This window comes from Antechinus flavipes, chromosome 2 (genome assembly GCF_016432865.1).
Source record: "Antechinus flavipes isolate AdamAnt ecotype Samford, QLD, Australia chromosome 2, AdamAnt_v2, whole genome shotgun sequence".
NCBI lineage: Eukaryota > Metazoa > Chordata > Mammalia > Dasyuromorphia > Dasyuridae > Antechinus > Antechinus flavipes.
In genome coordinates, this window is record NC_067399.1 from 472,442,218 (window position 1) to 472,455,903 (window position 13,686).

General features: G+C 32.7%; 1 protein-coding gene across 1 annotated transcript; it reads left to right on the forward strand.

Moving 5' to 3' along the window:
• The first annotated feature begins 8,598 nt into the window (after window positions 1-8,598).
• LOC127550611 (olfactory receptor 2D2-like) lies at window positions 8,599-9,534 on the forward strand. The gene has a single exon (XM_051979706.1). It carries the CDS (start codon window positions 8,599-8,601, stop codon window positions 9,532-9,534), a length of 936 nt encoding a protein of 311 aa, XP_051835666.1.
• The last annotated feature ends 4,152 nt before the right edge of the window (window positions 9,535-13,686 follow it).

Consider the following 13,686-nt stretch of genomic DNA (forward strand, 5'->3'; position numbering starts at 1 on the left):
TATCTTTGGTCTAAGAGAGAGACAGCTCAATGACCCTCCTTTTTATTAACAAAATGCTAGCATTATTAATAAAATGATAAAATACCCAGAGACTGTGGCTATTGAATTTTATAAACATCACAAAACAAAATACAAAAACTGTGTACTTGATCTTACTGTCCTCTTAATATATTATCCTGAGTATTCCCTTCCTTGAAAACCAAAACTCCTGGGAAATAATAACATCTTTGCTTTCCTTGGTTTCACATTCTCTGTGCTTACACATTTCTTTACTACATACTTAGATCATTGTTCAGATAAAGTTGCTCTTTCAGTGATGATACTGAGATGACAGTGAGATACACTGAACTTGAGTTCAAATATTACCTTTGCCAAAGGTAATCTCAGCTAAATCACATTGATCTCAGCTAAGTCATTTAAGCACTGTAGTCCTCAGTGCTCTCATCTACAAAATGAAGGGGGCTAACTTGATTAGTATGTGGTAAAGTTTGATTCACTAGATTAATGTGGTCTAACACCTATTTTTAAATGACCCCTAAGCTAAGATTTATTTTGCATTTTTAAATAGTTGAGAAAAATCAAAGGATTAATATTTAATGATAAGAAAATTTTTATCAAATTCAATTGCCAATCCATAAATAAAATTTCAATGGAACATAGCTGTGCTCAATCATTTAGCTCACTCATTTTCATACTGTCTATTGCTATTTTTTTCAACATAATAGCAGAATTGAGTAGTTTAGGATAGTACTACAGGTGACAGTCTCATCTCTTTACACTGCTACTCAGTATGTTAAAAATCACAATGAAGTAGTCATAAATTGACAGCATTTCAAGTACCATGTTTATCACAGTACGACAAATTGTTTTTACTATTACATATTTATCATGTTAAAATTTTTAAGAAGCAGAGAGATCTAAACATCTAGTTCCATATTATTAAGGCACAGTAGCTTGTGCATTTTTCTGTTATCAAATTGGTTGGCAAAATTTTGTGTTTATTATACCATGATATTATATCTGTGCTTAAAGAATACAAAATATGCAAACATTATCTGACTAACTACTCATAACAATATTCCAAAGTAACAGGAAAATAATTGTCAAAAATTTGGAAAATTTAAATAAGATACCTCATTGCAGAAAAATCTATTGACAAATCTATAATATGAAAATGTGAAACTAAAATAAGTTTCTAAGTAGTTCAAATTTACTAGCCAATAAAAAAAAGCCAATTACAAATGTTTTTGTTCAGTCTGTTTACCTTTTCATGACCCCATTTGGGGTTTTCTTGGGAAAAATACTGAAGTAGTTTGCTGTTTCCTTCTCCAGATCATTTTGCAGACAAGGAATTGAGGCAAACAGAGTTAAGTGACTTGTAGTTACCTGTAGTTACAGCTAGTAAGTTTTTAAGGCTAGATTTAAACATAGGAATGAGTCTTCCTATCCCTCTATCTAATGCACCACCTAGCTGCTCCTTACATGATAAATTATTTAAATCACATTTGATTAAAATAGCAGAAGGAATGTGTCCAGAGAAAAAAACTTATTTGAAAGTATTAATATCTACAGTTACAGATGTTGTGAAATAAACAAGTTCACATAGCTCTCTACACAGCATCATGGCTTAGCCCTTCTCCAAACTCTCAGCAAAATGATTCTTTTCCAATCCACATGGCTATCAACAAAATAATTGTAAAATCCCTTTTCAAACAAATAGGGAAAGTGAGAAAGCAGACACAATATAAAAGTCAAATAATTTCTCTGAAATTCTTCGGCAAAAAGATAGAAGTCAGGTTGTAAAATACAGCTTTAGGAATAGATAGAAATTTAGTTTGTATTCATTCTGTGAAGTGTATGTTTCTTTTGGAACATGCAAAAAAATTGATTTTCAGACATTTGAGAAAAGAATAATGGAAGAATGTCAGCAGAGAAGAATATTGTAAAGTCTGGAGAGTATGATGGGAGTGGAAGCAGTAGATGATATATTCCCTCTTTCTTTTAGTCAAAGAACACTCTTTTTACTTCTCTGAGGTCTGCATGTTCTGACCAAGTGGATGTGTTTGAAACAATAGTAAATTTGTCCTTGAGAGTGTTATGGGCCAGAACTCTGAACTTGAAACAAAGGTTTTTTACAAGGTGCTAAGTCAGGTGAATTAATAGAGACAATGGTTATTTAGCATGGTGCTTAACAGTTCTCTAGTTCAGTACATGTATTTAATACTTAATATAGTTCCACAAGATTCACACCTGTGGAAAAAAAAATAAAAAAATAAAAATAAATAAACAAAAAAAAATAAAAAATAGAAATAAAAAAAATTAAAATTAAAATTAAAAAAAAAAAAAAGATTCACACCTGTGATAAGAGAGCATATAAGCTCAGACAAACTGAGCCAGAATCAGAACTGGAAGACAGAGACCATGGTGGTGGTCCTTTTGTCTCCTCCACAGAAACCAAGACACATTCAGGAGGACGTTAAGAAGCTGGCAGAAAGAGAGAAGGTAAAGGACTGGCAGCAGGAGCTTAAGCTCTCAGAACCAAGGGGAGAAATTCATTTCGATCTTCGATCTTCTTGGTGGCTGGCCTGGACTCCTGCACTTCCTCCACTAAAACTAAGGCCAGACTAAAAGGCTCTCCAGAAAGCTGCCCAGCCCCATAAAGGAGATTATAAAGGATATGGACTATAAGAAAACTAACCAGGCCCCAGGGAAGGAGATAAGACTTTGAAACAGATAATAAAGGATTTGGACTTTAGCACCTGGCTGTACTTGTGGTGATTACTGAACTGAAATGAAGACTGCTCCCAAAGACCTCAAGAAAACCTCAACAGAGAACTCTACAGAGAGCTTTTCTATTATACTACAAAACTAAAGAACTTTTTCCTCCTGTTTCTGCTCATTTATTTTGTTACCTTTGTGAGCAACATTCTAACAATCCTGGACATTATTGGTCAATATGTCTGACTCTGCCCTGTCCAGCAGCACCTTTTTCTTCCTCAAGAAGAATCATCTTAGAAATCATTCTTATCTTTCTTACAAATCAAATTCAACTTGATCACAGTAAATATAATACAGGAAACTCTTCTGTTAAAGGAAACAACAATCTTTTTCTTGGCTGGGCATCTAAGATGGGTTATACGTTCTTCTTTGAGGCTGCTGAGTGCTTAGGTGAGCAAGAGAACTAGGCATATGATCACTATTCAATAATGTGAATATTTTTGTATTGTCCAGGTATTATGGACCACCAATTCCCAATTCAGTTAACCTTTGGAACAGAGAGATAAAAGCTATACTCATTTGAATCTTTAAAATATCTTTCATTACTATTCCCAAATTTAGAACAACGTGGTTAGAAAGAAGATTGAGTTGAGTAGGAGTCAGTGACAGGAGAAAAAGAGATGCATGATGTAGTAAATTAACAAATGCTAGTTGACTGAGTAAATAGAGGAATTGGCCTTGGAGTTGGAAAGATCTCTGTTAAAACCCCATATTTGACAATCATTTACCCTCTTTGTGCCTCACTGCTCTCATACATGAAATGGGGATAATGATATACATAAAAAATGACAAAGTTGTTAGGCTCAAATGAAATATGTGAAACACTTGAAAATATTAAAACTCTATATAAATGTTAGTTGCTACAGTTTTTAATTTAAAAAATGAGAACAATATGATTAACAATATGGTTGAGTAGTTGATTTCTACAAATTTTTCCTGTTCTGAAACTTCAAAGGAAAGTAAATAAATATCACATATAAAGTAAGTAGAGAGAATCCCACAAAATAATAAGAAATCCCACATATTTAACATTGAAATGCTTTAATATTTAGATAATAGAGAATTAATATCATCCCTATTCTCAAGTTACTCCACATGCTCCTTCAGTAAGAATTTTTATAAATTTTTTAGTTTATGTGAGACTCTGTCTAAACCTTGTAACTTTGTAGGAAATGGGAAATAAGGATCTGCTTGACCATGTATCAATCAGGGAAAAAAACTTTCAATTTACAGTACCCAGAGCAATAGCTTGAAGTCAAACAGAAAGTTAGGATGTGGTATAAAGTCAGCTGAGATCAATGATTTGCCTAGGCCCCCCAGACCCTATTGATGTAGCTTTGAGTTAGCTGCTCTAAAATTTGGTCTTTACAACTAAATCAGAACCACATAGGGAAAAAAAAAAAACACAGCAACAGATTTCTCTTAATGAGTATAATATCCTCTAGAGCATATTTGCTCAAGAGACTATTTCTCTTCACAACCCATTAAATTTTTACTATCCTTAAAAAATTTGCTCTTATTTCAAAGGTACATCTTCTGAAGCACAAGGGAAACTTCTTTGTGGGAAATAAGCCTGTGAACCAGTTTTCCATTCTTCCCTCCCCTTTTCCCAACTTCTCTTCCTTGTACATTACAATGATTTAAAATATGATTTCTGCCTCGCAGAAAGAATTCCTGTTCCTTTGCTATCCACCTATCCTTGAGGTTATTTCTCATACATCTATTCTGTGTTCCACATTTGGAGTGGCTTCACTGACTATGAAATTATTTCCTGATCTTTTCTGCATTTCAGGTGAGAACCAACAAAAGCAAATAGTTAAAAGTTGTTTAGGTACTTATAGGAATGAAGTATGTGGGTGGTGGGAGAAAGATGAAGGCAGGGAAGAAAGACAGGGGAAATGGCATGAAATATTCCCTAAAAGAAAAATTTGGAATTCTGCTTTGGATTCTATGTTTCTCTCTAGTTTGTCTATTTTGAAAAGAAAACATGTAACATTACCATCTGAACTCTTAATTCTCTTAGAATCACACCTTTTAGTTTTTTTTAGCTCTGCTGACACATGAGGTGGACAAGGTTTGAGACAGATTGGGCTTTGAGCAGTTGATATTATCTGTTTATATAAATCATCAAGACTGATGGAAGAAATTCAAGGGTGCCTCAGAAAATTATTTCTGAATATAAACACTATTTAGAAGCAATGTAGAATAATCTAACTATTGTATTACACTCACAGAAGTCAAGAACAAACCCTACCCCTATCCTGGAAGATCAAACTCTAAAATAGTGTCTTTTCCTGAACTTCCAGCTTAACAAATTAAATCAGAACTAGTTTGTCTCAAGGAAGTGCTGATTCTTCTTCACTACATATTTCTTTGGCTCTTAGCCTTTAACACTCTCAGAAACCTAGTATCATCACCCAGAATTTATAAGTTTTTCCTTGTCAAGAACCATGAACTTGTTGGACTAAATTCTGAGAATACTCCCCGAGAGCTTCTTTTGACAACTTTTACCACTAGAAAAACTAAAGTTTGAGATTTGCCACTATGAAGAAAATTAATTTTTCCAGTGGAGCTCTATCCTCAGGTTGTTCTCCTCTCTATAGGAATCTAGTTGTGCTTTTGATATTGATTATAAGGGTTCTTCATTTTTATTAATGAGATGCTTTATGAGTGTTTAGATATATGAGAACTAGAAGCTAACACAAGTTTCACACCCCCAAAAAATGTTGTGGTGGCTGAACTAATTTCTATTTGTAACAGGTTATTAGACTTATAGATATGGGAAATTTCCATGGAAATTTTAGATTTCAAAAGGAATTTGAAAAAATTCTAATGATAGCTTTGTAAGCAAGATAGGAGAGATATGAACTGTGTGGAAGCATAATTGAGGGCATGCAAAGATGTTTCAATAACTAAAACCAAGGACTGGTTGTTAGAATATCATTGTCATGGAGAAAGTTTAGGGATAGTGTGTGTGTGTGTGTGTGTGTGTGTGTGTGTGTGTGTGTGTGTGACAATGTCTACTGGAATACCTTAGAAATCTCAATGTTTTTGGTGGAGACATAGATAATATGAAATGTAGAAAGGTGGCCCACACCCAACAGTACTAAAAATGAAACTAACATAAATATATTTCTTAGAGCCAGCAAGTCTCTCTCTTGTTTGCCTTTCCATTCACAAACTGATTTTTCTTCTTCAGGAAACAGATGTGATATTAGTTAGCAATAATTTAAGTACAAATATACTTTCCCCAGGAAATCCCCAAAGTTCTCAATTATTAGCAATGAGACCTCATATAGAACACTTTTAAAGTAGAGTAGATTTATCTGAAAGTGGTGGTCACCTTAAATGAGTATCATAAGCATAAATTTATCTTTGGAATATTCAACAATTACTTGTTAAATGTGGTCATACAGTATCCCCAGACACTGAAGTTACAGAGACAAAGAAGAAACAGCACCTATCCTCAAAGAATTTATATTCTATTGGTATAGTCTTGATGTTGTTTGTATTTTTCAATATAATCCCCGGTAGAAAAATCAAGTTAACACATTTTCCCCTAATTAACATGGGTATATCTAAAATAGAAAAATGAGAATATCATCTAAATAAGCACCAATGAACTATTTGAAGTCTCCATGAATTATAAATCTCAGAGTTATAAGGGGACTTAGATTATCTTGCAAGGTAGGTGGTTCTGCACTAGATACTGAGAAACTAAATAGCTATCTTCTCTTATTATAGTTTAAATAGGATCTTCCACAACTTGAATTTCTTTAGGAGTATTACTGGGCAAGCCTGACTTCAGTGATATGAGACTCTGGACATAGGAACTCCTGGAGAATGAGACTAGTACAGGTAAAAGAAAAACAAAGCAAAAAGATATCAAAAAAATACAAACAGTGTAATAGTCCCTTAAAAGAGTGATTAAACATGGAGGAGAATAAAGATCAGAAATCTCAAGCTTTATTCTTCAGAAGGTCCAAATTTTAGTGTATATCATCTAGTCCATCTGGTGGGTAAAGTGAAATCTTTCCAATTCATAGTAGATTTTTAGATGTTAAGCTGGGATGATGATCAAGAGCGGCACAAGTGTAGATGATGACATTTCTTATCAGTTTTTGGCTTGTAATAGAAGCAAATAGATGGAAAATCTCTTTGAAATTGATAAATTCTGTTTGTTAATGAGTAAAAATGCATTGGAAGTAGTTTAGTGTTGGAAGAAACTGTATAGCTGGCATAACAAAAATAAGAAACATTAAATTCTCATCCTGAAATATAAAATAAGCTAACAATTTTAATGAGATAGCAGTTTTACATGGAGGAAATAATATTCCCTGAAATTACCTTTCTAAGTCATTTTCTTATGTGCACAGGAAATTCCTTCCCTTTAGTGGAAACATATAGTTTTGCCTTTGGTATCCACAAAGGAAAGTCTTTCATACAGTTTTACATCCTTCTATTGCTGCTATTTTGAGCCATAGAAAGAATAATGGCATTAAGTCCCATGTGAGGTAATTCTCCTTCTTAGAGATCACTACTCTCATACTCTCAGAGCATCTCAACAACAACAGAAGATGATCTATATATTTAAAGTAATCCAGAGAAACATTAAGATGTCTAAATATTTTTCAAGGAAATAAACATATATAGTTAGTTAGTATTATCCTTCCCATCTAATCATCTTTCAAGCTCAGACTTGTCTTTCAGTAAGCAAGAAATCAGAATATGAGCAACATTTCTCTATATTTTTCTCATAACTTTTATAAGGAAGCTTTAAATGGGATAAAATAAACTTATAATTAAGAAAACTAAATTTGAAGTTCTCCTGAATTTTGGTATGGAAAAAGTCATCTGCGTAACTATAGAAGGGGATGGACCTAGTTTAACAGTTGTTCACATAAAAGGAAGTAAAGGATTTGCTTGATTGAGCTCAATATGAGACATAAGATAAATGTCAAGTGTTGCCTCCAAACTAAATATTCTCAGACTCCATTATAGTAGGTATTGTATAATTAATAACAAAAATAAATCCCTAAATGATACATTGAAAATGTAATGGATTGGTAATTGTTGTTTGTCCTTTGTTCTCAAATTAAAACATGACATCAGGGAGATGATGCCATGATATGCAAGTGAATTGGATTTAAGTGAAGGATGGCTATGCAAGGTCACCCACCTCACTTTCCCCTCCAGAGACATCTGGATCCAATGGCAGGATATAAATCACATTGACTGTAGATGGACCTAGATGAAATGGGAGATTTTAGTCATTTCCTAAGATTTTCAACAGGTCTCAGTTTGACTGAGATCTTAACCATTTAGTGATTAAGGCTATTTGAGGCAAAGAATCTTCTCTTTCACCTCGTTCAAAAAAATCAAAATAAATAAATGAAAGAATGAATGAATTTAGGAAGGGAAGATCCTCCGGGTTTCTGGCCAAAGCAGAGATACATATGGAATATTGCACTTATTGATCTTACTGAATTCTAAAATCTTAATACTGTATGAAAGGAACATTAAGAAAATAGAATACATCTAGAGAAATTAGACACAATGATGAAGAATTTAGAAAATATATATTAATTATGAAGAAGGTTGATGAAAAGGAGGTGGTTAGTTTGGAAAAGAGACAATTTATGAAAAATATGCAAGATGTTTTCAAGTATCAGGAAAGATGTTCTCTTATAGTGGTGGGTGGATGGATTAGATAATCTCTAATATACTTTCTAATACTAGACTTTCTGATAACATAGGTTACATCCTCACAACAAATACTTGTTGGTTCATTCTGGGAAAAACACACACACATATAAAAAAATGAGTCAGCCCAACCGTACCTGGGTGACAGAATTTTTATTCCTGGGTCTATCTGATGACCCTCAGACTCAGCTTCTACTTTTCCTATTGTTCCTGATCATCTATTTGGTTACTGCACTTGGAAATCTGCTTCTCATCATCTTGGTCATAACTGATTCAAAGCTCCAAATGCCGATGTACTTTTTTCTGTGTAACTTGTCTGTGGCTGACTTCTGCTTCTCTACCAGCATTGTTCCTCAAGCTCTAGTCCATATGATGACCAAGAGAAAGATAATTTCCTTCATGGGTTGTGCAGCTCAGCTTTTCCTATTCCTTATTTTTGGATGTGCAGGGTGTGCCCTGTTATCTGTGATGTCTTATGATCGGTACTTGGCAATTCGTGACCCTATGCACTACCCACTCATCATGACAAAAAAGTTATGCATCCAGATGGCTTTGGGTTGCTGGGTCAGTGGTGTGTTAGTGTCAATAATGGACACGACATTCACACTACAAGTCCCATACCAAGGAAACAATAAGATTGCTCATTTCTTTTGTGAAGCCCCAGCCCTTTTAGCTCTAGGATCTGCAGACACCCACAGAGCAGAGACAGTCATTTTCTTAATGGGTGTGATCATTCTTCTTTTACCAGTATCTTTGATCCTCTTCTCCTATGGCTCAATCATAGTAACTGTCATCAGGATGAAGACAACCTCAGGGAGACTCAAAGCATTCTCCACTTGTGGTTCTCATCTCATTGCAGTCACCATTTTTTATGTATCAGCAATCATGACTTATATGACACCTAAATCCTCTAAGGAGCAAGGGAAGCTGGTGTCTATTTTCTATGCTGTGATAGTTCCTATGCTTAATCCCCTTATCTACAGCCTGAGGAACAAGGAAGTGAAGAGGGCATTCAGGAACACCATCATGAAAAGACAACCTTGCAAACTTTGATCTTCTCAATACAGTTGATTTTAGAAATGTGCTTCCTCTCCAGAGATTACTACAATTTTTTTATGGGGGAGGGATGTGTTTTCTCTTAGTAATGAGGGAATGAAGGAAAAATTTACATTTATGTTGCTCTAAATAGTTGTCTATATACCTATGTAAATCATTATGGATAGAATGTATGTATACTTTTATACCCACACTATGTCTCAAGTGAGTAGAGAGGCATGAGGTGATACATATATAATTCTGAAGATTTGGATAGTTATTTTAATGTGAACTAAAAATAAATAAATTGGCATTACCAATATAAAACTGTGGAAAGAGCACCCCTTTTTGAACTGTAGTTCAAATTCGTCTGTCTTATGTTTTCTATCTGTAATACTTTGGGCAAATTATTTAGCCTCCCCTTCTTCTTTTGCTTCTTCTTTAGCAAAATGGGTTGACCAGATGGCTTCTGAAATCTTCTTTAGCCATAGATCTATGATCCCATGATAGCTAATGGAAATTGTACAACATATTTTGAGGGACAGAGTGTGTTGTGGTATAAAAATTAATGGACATAAGAAGAGACAGGCATTTAGGAAGTTAAATGGGTAGTTGTACACTCAAAATAAAATTGACCTTAAATAGCTACTAATATCAATATGACATTTAAAATGTTTGAGTGCCATTGTTGGGAGGGCTTTGTTCTATAAGTGGATACAACATATAAAGGACAATATTTTTCAGTCAGAGTGTGTCCAGAGGAATGTAGCTACCATGATAAAAAGGACTTGAAAACATGCCATATGAAGGATGCTTCAAATCACAGAACTGCAATGTTTAATGAGATTTCAGACTTCTGTTGATTTGACCCATACCTCAGAAGAATCACATGTAAGACATGATTGAGAAGCTGTCAACCACTGTTTGAAGATAGTCTATACTAGGAAATTTACTAAGACAATCTATTGTAGGCCTGGTCTCTGATTTTGAGGAATATTTTTTGTATATAGAACCAAAGTCTGTTTCTCTACAAATTCCGTTTATCACTCCTGCATTTACTTGTTTGGATCAAGTAGAATAAGTTTAATCCATATTCCAAAAGAAAATCTTTTAAACATTTGAAGGCAGCTACCCTGTATCTTTCCCCCTCTCTTTCCACATTCCTGTTTTCTTTTTTATAAGCTAAATATCCATTACTATCTTGAGCTGCCTTTTCATGGTCTTGCTTAATATTAACCTTGAAATTCACTGAAGCCTCCAGATTTTTTCACTCAAAGTATTGTTAATGATCAATCCTCCTATTGTGTGTTTTGTAATAGAGTTCTTTAACTCAAATACAGGACCTTGCATCTACTCACATTAAAATTTTATCTCAAAAGATTTTACCCCATTATTCTAACTTGAAAAAATTCTTTTGGATTTTGACTCATTCAAAGGATTACATGTCCCCTACTTTATATTTATTGTCTTTAAATCTGATAAACATAATTTCATATACATCACTTATAAAAATGTTAAATGGCACAAAACCAACAACACATTAAAAGAACACCATGCTACATACTTCTTAGCAAGTTGACATTAATCCATTATTTATTTTGTTTCCAGTTATCCAACTGGATACATCTAACTAATATCTAAATATTTTATGACCTATTCTACATTTTGCCAATAAGAATAGTAAAAAATATTTTTCAAATATTTTCCTGAAATCTCAATATTGTATGCACAGTTGTCTCTTGAAAAGCCTATTTAACTCCTTGGTCCAAAAAATGAAATGTAATGACATTAATTTGCCTTTTTATTTTATTAGTATTTTCCATCTTTATATCACTTTAATTTCTGAATATTTCTCTTAAATTCCTCTAAGAGGTATCATAAATACAAAAGAATAAAAGAAATGGAGAATAAAAATTCTTTATTATTATTCAGCAAAAAAAACACCAAATATCAAATGCTTTTTACAATATATCTAATATTCTGCAGCCAGAATCTCAAATTCTGCAAAGGAGAGAATATGATGTATTTTGTTTTCTCCAGTCTCTAGTCTCCAGTTTCATGATTGATCATTATAATGATATAACATATAATCTCATTTGGAAGAGTTCTTACTATTTATATTTTCAAGTCCTCATGAATATTGTTTTTCTTTTTTCCTAACTTTATTCTGAATCAATTCATATAAATCTTTCTATGCTTCTTTAATTTATTCATATTCAGTATTTTACACATTCCATTATGTTTATGCACCACAGTATATTTAACTAATCCATAAGCAATGAGCATCTATTTTGTTCCCAGTTCTTTGTTACAAAAATACAAAAACATTGCTCTGAATATTTTGGTGTATAAAGGATATTTCTGTACTTAATCTTCCTACAGGATTATGTATTAAGACAGATCTCTTGGAAGAGGGGCATGAACTTTTAAATAATTCTTTTAGCTTAATTCCAGGTCAGTTTCAGTTAAAAGATTTTAAGTTTCATATAATCAAAATGATATGTTTCCTCTTTTATAAAATTTGCCTAATTTTTGATGAAACCATGCCATCTCTCATAAATTTCTTCTTTTATTTTTAAATACTTATCAATTACTTTTTAGCTTTCAAATAATACATATTGTAATGTTCCCCCAAAATCAAAGTTCAACCACTTATATTTCAACAAATATACTTTATTCTTTTTTTTTTTTTAACAAAAATCAGGACAACTTTCATCTCTAGTCATATTTCTCTCCTTCTTCATGATTATTCCAGAATTTTTGTGAGGACCCAGTGAAATAATGCATGTAAAGTTTAACATAAATATCAACAGTTAGTATAATAATAAAAAAGAAATGAGAATTATGAAACCACAAAGAATGAGATATGATATATAAGACCTTGTTGAATAAATGTCCGGGAAGTGTTGTATAAAAATTGCTCTAATCTCAAAACTTCAAATAAAAGGAAATATGCACCTGAATTAGAGAGAGATAATGAGACAACAGCAAGAAATTCCTTGTTGATTTAAATGAGAAATAAAAATTATTAAAATAAGAATTTAGAAATTAATTTAAACCAATATTCAGATGATTCAATAGAAAATTAAGAAACCAACAAAATTTAATTCTTGGGAAAGGTAAATACATGATAAAGAATCTCTCCATAAGACATTTAACTCTAAGAGGGGATAATAGATTTGAAGCACACCCACAAAAAGTGAAGTGGAGAAATATTTAAATGAAGAGAACAAAAAACATTGAACATAACCATGTCAAAATGATTATGAAGATAGAGCAGAAATAGGTAATTTAAGAATGACAGAAGAATATAGCAAATAAAAACACCTGAATGTCATTGTAGCAATTTCTTCTGATGCTCAAAAGTGAGGCTGGCTACTTTTCCCACATTAAAGTTCTAGGGTTATTTTTGAGGTCTCCTTCAAATTGTTACCAGTGGGAGTTCCTGTTTCAGTGTTTCTCTTAATTATATACCACTGTATTCTAACTCTCCAGTCCCATATCACCAATTAATACCGATCAAATTTTCTTTTGCATTATTTAATTTTTCCTCAATTATGTGTAAGTGAATTTTTTAACTTTTTTTTTAAATCTGAGATGCAAATGTTTTCTCTTTCTTTGTCCCCATGTGGGGATTTTACATGGACAATCATGTGAAAAATTTCCATATTAGTCATGCTGCAAAAGAAAATACAGACAAACAGACATACACACACACACACACACACACACACACACACACACACCAACAACAACAACAACAAAAAAAAGATTTAAAAAAGTATAGTCCAATCTGTATTTAGACTCCAACCATTCTTTTTTTTTTTTTTTTTTTTTTTTGGAGGTGGTAAATTGGAAGATTTTATTGCTTAGAATAGCTAAGTAATTTACAGTTGATTATCATATAATATTGCTGTCACTATGTACAGTATTCTGGTTCTGTTCATTTCACTTTGCATCCTTTCACATAAATCTTCCCAGGTTTATGAAAACTTTCTACTTTAGTCATTTGTTACAGTACAATTGCATTCTATTATATTAGTTAGTGAAGTGCTACCTCACAGCTGTTTTAATATTCATTTTTTTTCATCAATAATGGTTTGGATCATTTTTATAACTACAGATAGCTTTGATTTTTTTTGTTGTTTGAAAACTGCCTGTTCATATCCT

Coding starts and splice junctions, on each gene's coding strand:
- LOC127550611 (XM_051979706.1), top strand. CDS start 8,599: ATGAGTCAGCCCAACCGTACCTGGGTGACAGAATTTTTATTCCTGGGT.